Source organism: Elephantulus edwardii, unplaced genomic scaffold (assembly GCF_000299155.1).
Source record: "Elephantulus edwardii isolate Elephantulus edwardi_28Jun2011 unplaced genomic scaffold, EleEdw1.0 scaffold00073, whole genome shotgun sequence".
NCBI classification, from domain to species: Eukaryota; Metazoa; Chordata; class Mammalia; order Macroscelidea; family Macroscelididae; genus Elephantulus; species Elephantulus edwardii.
In genome coordinates, this window is record NW_006399823.1 from 6,172,534 (window position 1) to 6,181,698 (window position 9,165).

The 9,165-nt window shown below is 37.3% G+C and overlaps 1 protein-coding gene across 1 annotated transcript in view; it reads right to left on the reverse strand.

The window, feature by feature from the left end:
- Positions 1-9,165, reverse strand: part of PITRM1 (pitrilysin metallopeptidase 1) — a 40,725-nt gene that overhangs the window by 26,676 nt on the left and 4,884 nt on the right. Inside the window, exons 3-8 of the mRNA XM_006888958.1 lie at positions 7,007-7,113; positions 6,557-6,708; positions 5,306-5,420; positions 5,130-5,226; positions 2,611-2,771; positions 156-282 (exon numbers count right to left, since the gene is read on the reverse strand). Of these exons, the coding sequence (XP_006889020.1) occupies positions 156-282; positions 2,611-2,771; positions 5,130-5,226; positions 5,306-5,420; positions 6,557-6,708; positions 7,007-7,113 (759 nt within the window). The remainder of the gene's footprint in view (positions 1-155; positions 283-2,610; positions 2,772-5,129; positions 5,227-5,305; positions 5,421-6,556; positions 6,709-7,006; positions 7,114-9,165) is intronic.

Below are 9,165 nucleotides of genomic sequence, written 5' to 3' on the forward strand. Positions count from 1 at the left end.
TCTTAAATACTATATATACATATAACACAATAGATAAAATATATATTAAAATCCTGTTATTCATACATAGTTCAAATCTTAACATATTTTAAAGATACAGTTTTGCTTTGTTTTTTTGTTGTTTTTTTTTTAAAATTATTATTCTATGGACATACAGGCTTTTCCCAAGGCTTCTGAGCTGGCACTGTGGTATTTGGTTCAATTTTCTGAAATTTACTCAGCGCTTCTTCGTTGATTTGTTTCAGGTGTTCTTCTAATTGAAAATTACCGTAAGTGAAGAACCTAAAATTTTGAGAGGATATACTAGTTTATTTAAGAGATGAGATGAGAAATCAATTAAAGTTTTTTTAACATGAAATAGAGGACACACAATATGTAACTGTTTATAACAGATCAGTATACAGGAAGGGGTTCCCCTCCTTTATTTAAACACCAAATATAGAAGAAGTGTTCTTTGTTTTATTTCATAAAACAAGTACCCAATTCATTGTTTTCTTGTAAAAATACACCATGTATTATAGGAATTAACTAAATGTAATATTGGCAAAAGCTTCTATTTCATTCTATTTAAATCTACTAGACTATTCCCCACGCTGCCATCAAGTTGGAGCTGACTGAAAGCCGCCCCTCGAGTGGGTTTTGGAAGGCTGTAACCTGCAGAGGACGAGACTACCCATCGTTCCCTGGTGGGGTCTCTTGTGAATTTGAACTGACAAAGAGATGCCACCTTTCGGTCAGCAGAGCATCTCCCTGTAGATGATGCCACCAGAGGTCCCTATGAAATCTACTAAAAGATGTTGCAAATAAGAAATAAATGATTTGTTAAAAATGGCTTGGCTGAAGCAATGTAAAAGATTTACCTAAGACTGAAAACTAAGATAAAAAATTTTGTAAAATTCTATTTTAAGGCTACAAAGTTCAGATTATACAATTCAAATAATATAATTATTCAATCAATGTGTGAGGGTCATGATGATAAAAGTTGATCTTTTTTTTTAAATTTAATCTGAGCTATGACTGGGGAAACTAGCATAAAAAAACTAAAAGAGCCCTGGGAGGATAAAGACGAGATGTGTGGTTATTAAACGGAAGGATGTCAGTTCCAACCACGCTGCAGTTCCACAGGAGAAAGACCTAATGATACACTTCTGTAAACATGCCAACAATAATAGTAAAAGAAATGAGAGTATGTTGGCATGTGCATGTGTAAAGGCATGTTATGTGTATAGGTAAGTACTGGCATATACATATGTATACACAGACAAGAGTATCTATAAACACATGTGTGTACAGATACATCTGTGCACACATAAATACTCACAGATACTCAGACAAAACTAAACGTATTGTGAGATTGGTGTTCTGACTTTGAAGGCTTAGAATTTTAAGCTCATGGGACATTTTAGTATCTTAAAACTTAAAAGCTTTTGATCAGAGTCCAAGACACAATTATTAGTTTCTATTCCATAAGAGCAAAACAAAAAGATGGATCCCAAAGTCTCAGAGAAGAAGTTAGTCTACACGGCTAAAGGGAAACACCTCATTTACACTGACACCAGAAAAGCAGATGAGGCGTGGCTACCTCTGTCACTGTTCTCATCAGAGACACAATAGATGGACTCTGACAGAAGCAGGACAAAAGCATAGAATTGAGCTTAAATTTTTAAAGAAAGTCCAGGTTGACTAGATCAGTTGAGACTAGAGAACCCTCTTGTGATCTATCTATGAAAAATAAGTCACTAAAATCCATAAAGAGCACAGATTTAGTCTCCCACACAAGTGGTCGCCATGAATTCAAAGTGATATTTGACAACTGCTCATGATAACTAAATGTAGTATGTGGGCCTTATTAAGGTCAAGCAAAGATTTTGGGGACAAGTGGGGGTAAGCAAGTATGAAATAAGTATTACAAACAACTTTAAGAAAATTTTCTCTTTAGTAGTATTACATAAGAAATCTACAATTCAGGCTTAGAAAATAAAGTGTTTCAGAGTAACTGATCATGTCTATAGTGAGCTCTGGTGGCCTAGTAATAAGGAGTTGTGCTGGCAACTCGAAGGCAGGTGGTTTGAATCCACCAGCTGCTCTAAGAAAGAAAAACAGGCAATCTTTTCCTGTGTAACTAATTGCCTCTGAAAACACGCTAGAGGGTAGTTATGGGTCAGATCTGACTTGATCGTACACATCAACAACAATTACGTCTACAACTTTTAAAAAAATACTTTAGCAAAGAAAATAATCTGACCATTATACCTACTGCTGGTTACTGCTATCAAATTTATCCATAACTGATCTCCATTAGATACATGAGGTTGTAAATCACATGGAAAGAAAGTGAGCCTCTTTCTCTCAAAGGGCCACTGGTGGATTTGAAAAACCAGAGGTATGTCCTTTGGGTTAGCAGCATAACTATCTACTGATTGTGCCCTTTTTAAATGGAAGTTCACGTAAGTTATATGGATAATCCAGCAAGCAAAAAACATAAGAAGAAAGCACACACTTCTGAAGGAAACATCTCTTTGCTAAATGTGAAACTGTGTCATTTATTGTACATTAACGCAAATAAGTAAATTAAAAATTTATCATTAAACCTTAACAATGAAGAATTACCTGGCATTACTTGGATGGTAATGAGTAGCATGAAATTCTTTCAGTTGCTCCCACGTAAGATCTGGGATGTACAATGGATCGCCACCAGAGATCACTGAGTAAGTGTGGTCAGGAAGAAGTCTATTCTGAAGATGCTGTGAGAATATCCTCTCATTATCTGTCTTTAAATTAAAAGAAAAAAAAGTGTGTGTGTATATATAAATATATATGTTGTTGTTGATTGCATAGCAACTCTATGAACAAAAGGCCTGAAGCCTTCCTGTAACTATCTATCTATCTATCTATCTCACATACACACACATTATTATAACACAATACAGTAAATCAATCATTCTAGGAGCATACAATTATACTATGTAGCAAATGAACTGTTCTAACAGTAAATACAAGCACTTACATTGCCATAATCATTACACATGGTGGACAGTGTTTTGTGGAGCTCTCAGATTAAGACAGGCTTGGAAGCACGATTAGCATCCACTCCCTAAACAACAGGACTTTGGAAACTCTATGAACATTAGAGATATGCTCATAGTTACAAAATAGGGTTCAGATCTTTTGTTCATAGGGTCGCTATAAATCATGCTGGACTCGATGGCATTTAACAACAAATAACAAGCAGATAATGATTGATTTAAGAACTCAATTTATAAATAAACTAGGCAAAGGAGCCAAGGGAGGGCACTTCTGAACACTAGGAAAAATTTCCTTCTCAGTATATACACTGGATCGTCACTAATTATTTTCAATCACAACTAAAGAAAAGAGAAAGGCACAGTGAAATTATGAAGGGTGGACAGTCACAGGGTTCCAAAGGAAGTTAGCATAAATTGAGTTTAAAAAAATATCTCGGGGAAAAAAAACCTCGAAAGAAACGATACTCAAATTGTGTCATTTTAATGGGTAAGAAATAGTTTGTCCGATAAAAGAGGTTACAGGTAAGAAAACAGGAAACATGTTAAAGTCAAGCAACCACAAGCACTTTGGAAATATTAGCACTGATTGGGGTAGGCCCTGAACATTCATTAAGAGGAGTAATAATGATGATAAGCTTTTAGGATTGCAGTTCTCAAACATTTTGGTCTCAGGATGCCTTTTCACATCTAAAAATTAATGAAGCCTCCACAGAGCTTTTGATTTTATGTTTACTTTTTATTATGTAGGTTATTCGTATATTACTTTTCCTATACTAAGAAATGGAAATACATGTGTAGATTCTATTTTTAATTTATTATTAATTTTAATGAAAATTTACAGAGACTTTCGATTTCCATTTATTCATTGTTGAACTTTCCTCTCCTCCCAACCTCCCCCCCCCGCCCCAGTACACTACCCTCTTGGAAAAGTGAAAAAAAAAATTCTTTCATTGTTTCATAATCCTTTCCCCCAGGTCCACTCCACTATGCAGCCTTCACTCTGGACTCCTGTCAGGACAAAAATACCTAATCACATATCCCTTTTAAACAGTTTTCTCCCTCATCTGTTTCAATGCAGTATACGTTATTGAAGCTATCCTTCTGAGTCTTCCCCCAACTCTGAGGTCAGTCCTGTTTTACAACAGTGGCACCATGTAGTATTTGTCCTTTTGTGACTGAGATATTTCACTCAGCATAATGTCCTCCAGGGTCACTCAGTTTGAATAATATTGCATGAGTTCCTTGTTTTTTAATGCAGCATAGTATTCCATTATGTGAATATACCACAGCTTCTCTATCCATTTGTTTGTTGATGGGCACTTGGGTTGTTTCCAACTCCTTGCTATTGTGAACAAAGTCATAATAAACATGGGTGTGCATATATCTGCTTGGATGTCAGTTATGGTCTCTTTAGGGTATATTCCCAGTAGTGGAATTGCTGGGTCAAATGGTATCTCTATTTGCAACTTTCTGAGAAAGCGCCATACTGCTTTCCACAGTGGTTGCACCATTTTACACTCCCACCAACAGTGAATAAGGGTTCCAGTTTCTCCACAACCTCGCCAGCAGGTTGCCATTCTGTTAAATTTTGTTATTCTGACTGGGGTGAGATGCTATGTCATATATATATATTTTTAAATATTTTTCAGTAAGAAAAAAAAATTGAGGAAAGCAGACCATTTTAGATTTTTGCAAATCTCTTTAGTGTCTGACATGATAGAAGACAGCTGGATTCTGTCCAATCTGCTTTGGAATTCCACATACTGAGATATCACACTTCATGTAATGTAGTTTATGGATAAGATATAGTTGAGAAGAATGAGAGTGAAAATGAAAATAATGTCTTAACATTATGAAAGTATTTTTTACCTCACAGACCTCCCGTAGATGACACACCAGGGGTTCCAGCATAGTGCTCTAGACAAGACTCTAGAAGATACAGGGGCCTGGCCTTGCTACTATTGTGTGGTTTCTGCACACACCATTGCCTTCTAACTAATTCAAGAAGTTACATGCCAATTCTGTTTCTAATCTATATATATTTTACAGTTACACAGCTAAGATTATAAGTTTAACACAATATAAAAAAAGGAAAAAACTTACAAAGGCTCCCTTCATTTCATTGAAGACAACGCCTTTAAAGATCAAGGGTGACTGGGGATCACTGGGATTCTCATGTTCCAGTCTCCATCCTTCCTGCCTAAATAATGATAAATAATTCTGAAATGATAAATATTCCAGTACTTAAAGCTTAAAGCAATCAATAAATCCTTACTTACCAGAAATCCAGCTCCCGCAAACATGGAAAAAAGGCTGCATCCAAATATACTGAGAGAAGATTCTGAAAATCCTTGGGATTTTGTGTGGAAAATGGATACAGAGTGTAATCACTGGCTGGGTACAAATGAAAAGTGAGATTTTTAAGATACAACAGATTCTTACTACAGCTACTGACGTTCAACTCTAACTTCATCATAAAAAATGTTTCTATCAATGGAACAAATGATACCAGTTCCATGCTTTGATCCATGATTTTGCTACCATGATTGTTTCAACCTTTCCAGATACAACACAGGATCTGGAGCTTAATGAACACTTAGCATTCATTCTTTCATTAAACTTGCAGAGCTTAAGCTCCTCGGGAGATAATATCTTAGATGCCAAAAGATAATATCATTTTGTTACACAATTAATTTCATCCACTCTTTAAAAGAGTAGACACTTCACTCTCTCAACAACTGATAAGTCTTTATTTGGAATTGTGCTGCCTATCTATCCAAAGACACCCAGTTCAAAGCTGCTAGCTATTCCATGGAAGGTGTGTGGTCTCCTGTGCAATTAAAACCCACTAGAGGGTTATCTGTGAGTCAGTTCCAACTCAACAGTACACAACAACAATAAGACTACTCTCTTTTCATTTTCTAAAAGTCAAATAATAGCTTTATCATCAAGATAAATGTTGTTGTTAGGTGCCACTGAGTCAGGTATGACTCATAGCACCCCTATGGACACCACAGCTGAACTCTGTCCTATCCTGTGCCATCATCACAATCTCTGAGCCCGTAGCTGCAGCCACCATTTCAATGTACCTAACTGACACTCTTCCTCTCTTTCACTGACCCTCTACCTTTCCAAGCATCATATTCCACTCAAAGGAAGTCTCTCCTAGCAACATGCTCAAAGTATGTGGAACTTAAATAACTTCTTCAGTTCAGGACCTCAGTCTCACCTAGGAAGGCGTTCATGGAAGTTGATATGACTTGCTTAACATTCTGAAGAAAGGATCACTAAATGGGTACTTATGAGAATCACAAAAAACCTCTATGTTCAAAAAGAATTAAAAAGAGGCCTACTTCTGAAAATTGCTTTGAACTTTCAAGAGAAAAACGTCCTACAGCATTTCCTAAAAAGTTCACTCTTGATTGTTTGATCATCATGTTGATCCTTTCCTAAAGGATGTCTTTCATTTTGTCCAACTACCCCACTTATTTTCAGAACTTAATGACTTCAGTTCAGGTCATCAGTCTTACCTGTGAAGGCGTTCATGAAAGTCGATAATGACCTATTTAACATTTTAAAGAAAGGATCTCTACATGGGTACTTCTGAGAACCACAAAGAACTGTATGCTCAAGAACGTGTGGAACACCAGTGCTATCCATTGGAGTAGTGCGAAACTGTACACTAAGAAAAAGGAAAAAAGGGAAGAGAATGAGGAAAGGTTAAACACGGCTGTCTCATAAACAATCACTTTAACATTAAGATTTTCAGCAAACTGTATTCTCATGCATAAAATAATAACTTCAGAAAATTTCAATGTATACTGCTAAGAATATAAATTCAGGTACTCTTTTCCATGTATTTTCAGAATATCTTGTCAATGAAAATAAAACAATATGATACTATTTTAAATTACTTAATCTGTGACAGGTGTTTTTAGCAGAAACACAATTAGAACATGTTCTTACAAGGCACCACATACCTAAATAAATTATTTTTGTCTTCTCTTGCCAGGTGTAAATATCTAGCACCTGTTTTGTCATGATTGAGCTTCACTGCAGTTAGGAACAGTTCAGGAATGGGTGTTACCTGGATTAAGAAAAACATTATTTCCAATAACTTGACATGAATGGGTTGTTGCCTTAAATTAGACAATATGGGAACACATTTCAAGGTAGGAAAGAAAATCAGAAACTATTTTTCCAAATTTCTCATCTTACAAAAGAAGAAATTAAGGTCTCAAGCTGGTAATATACCCAACTCTTCACTTAACAACATGGATAGATTCCAAAGCCAAGTTCACCATGTGAAAATGAAGAATAATTATAACTGAACACAAAATGAAAAATAGCTACATCGTGGAACTGCCAAAATACATCATTATATTACTAATAAAGAATTAAGGCACATGGCCCCGACAAGCTGACAACCTTAACTATCACAACCAGTATTACTCTCACCTCACAACCTGCGGTTTGTTACTGAGGTGTATCATTAACACTTCAAACAGGTGGCTAGTAGGTGATTGAGTTGTTGGGTAACAAAATAATGGGTAAGTGAGTAGCCGATATAGCACACACTTTTTTCCTCTCTAGTATTATTTGTATTTGACGTGTGTTTGATGTGCAGGGTCTTGGGAAGTTCTCCTTGCCAGAAGGAAGGAGCATGGTGGTGTGAGCACAGGAATCGTGGCAAGCTTTTGGAGTCGACTGCTTTTTCGGGCATGTGTATGACGTGCAGGTTTGCTCTGTCCCCGGGGGGTGAGGCTAGCCAGCCTGGGCCTAGGGTTTGAACCAGGAGGTGGCCTTACGCCCAAAGACAGCTGGGAGAGGAGAGGAAGCAGCCATGTTGTTCATGGTTGGCTGGCTCCTCCCAGGGTCAAATTGTTTTCCTGTCAAACATTCTTCTAGGTGGTATAGCACTGGTCTGTGTGTTGCTGTACAGAGGAAACTCGTGGTTGCTGTGATGCTGAAGACTGTGACAGTGATGTGCCAGTTGTGGTAATGGGTACCCATGGTGGACAGTGTTGGCTGGAGCTTCCCGACTAAATCAAGCCTGGAAGCAGGAGCGGCATCCACTTCCGAAAAGGCTTGCCTCCAGAAACTCTATGTATGAACAGTGCTCAGGCCTTTCATTCATAGGGTCGCTATGAGTCGTCTATGACTCGATGGCATCAAACAACAACAACAACAGTATTATTTGGTAGACATTTTCATACTTCATATGTGTAGTAGGCAATCTCATCCCTATTTAAAACCAAACCACTGCCTTCCAGTCAATTTCCACTCATAGTAACCTCCACTGGGTTTCTGAGGCTGCAAAATCCTTATTGGAGGAAACTGTCTTTGTCCTGAGGAATAACTGATGGGTTTGAACCACTAAACTTCTGAAGAGTAGTGCAATACTTAATGCACTATGCTACCAGGGCTGGGAAAACTAAGGCACGGAGGAATGCAATGATTTGTCCAATAACACTCAGTACCAGAACTCAAAACATGGTCTATCTGTGCTCTTTCCACTTAGAGTGACATTTTCTAACAATGACGGCCTCATTTTTAAACATCTGCTGTACCATCTTTTCTTTTTTGATGCTTTTCATGTCATTTGTTATTTGGGATGACCCTATAATCAAAGCAAATGGTGGAATCGGCCTTCACGTACAGTAGCTGAGGGATGCTTTTTTTCTGGGTTTTAGCTAGTTTCTGATGGTTCTCAGTGGTTGGCTAGAGTTATTATTAGTTACTTATTTCTACTGGGAGGGTCAGCATGCAGACAGGAAAGAGACCAGAACAGTGGGCGACAGGGCAGGGGATAGTCATATTCCTAATAAAAATGAATGAATGAACTCCCAGGTAGTAGTAAGCTCTTACTTTACATAAATCTCTACGATCTTCCCACTATGTGGGTGACCATCTTTCCTCTAAGCACAATAACATATCATTGTAATTACAAAACTTTGTAATTTTTTTTTTGAGCATTGTAATGACTTATCTCTTAGTCTCTCTGGAGACTAAGGTGCGCCTGATACAGGCCATGGTCTTTGCAATCACCTGTTATGCATCAGAGAGTTGGACAATGACTAGGGAGGATAGAAGGAGAATTGACGCCTTTGAGCTGTGGTGCTGGAGAAGAGTATTGAAT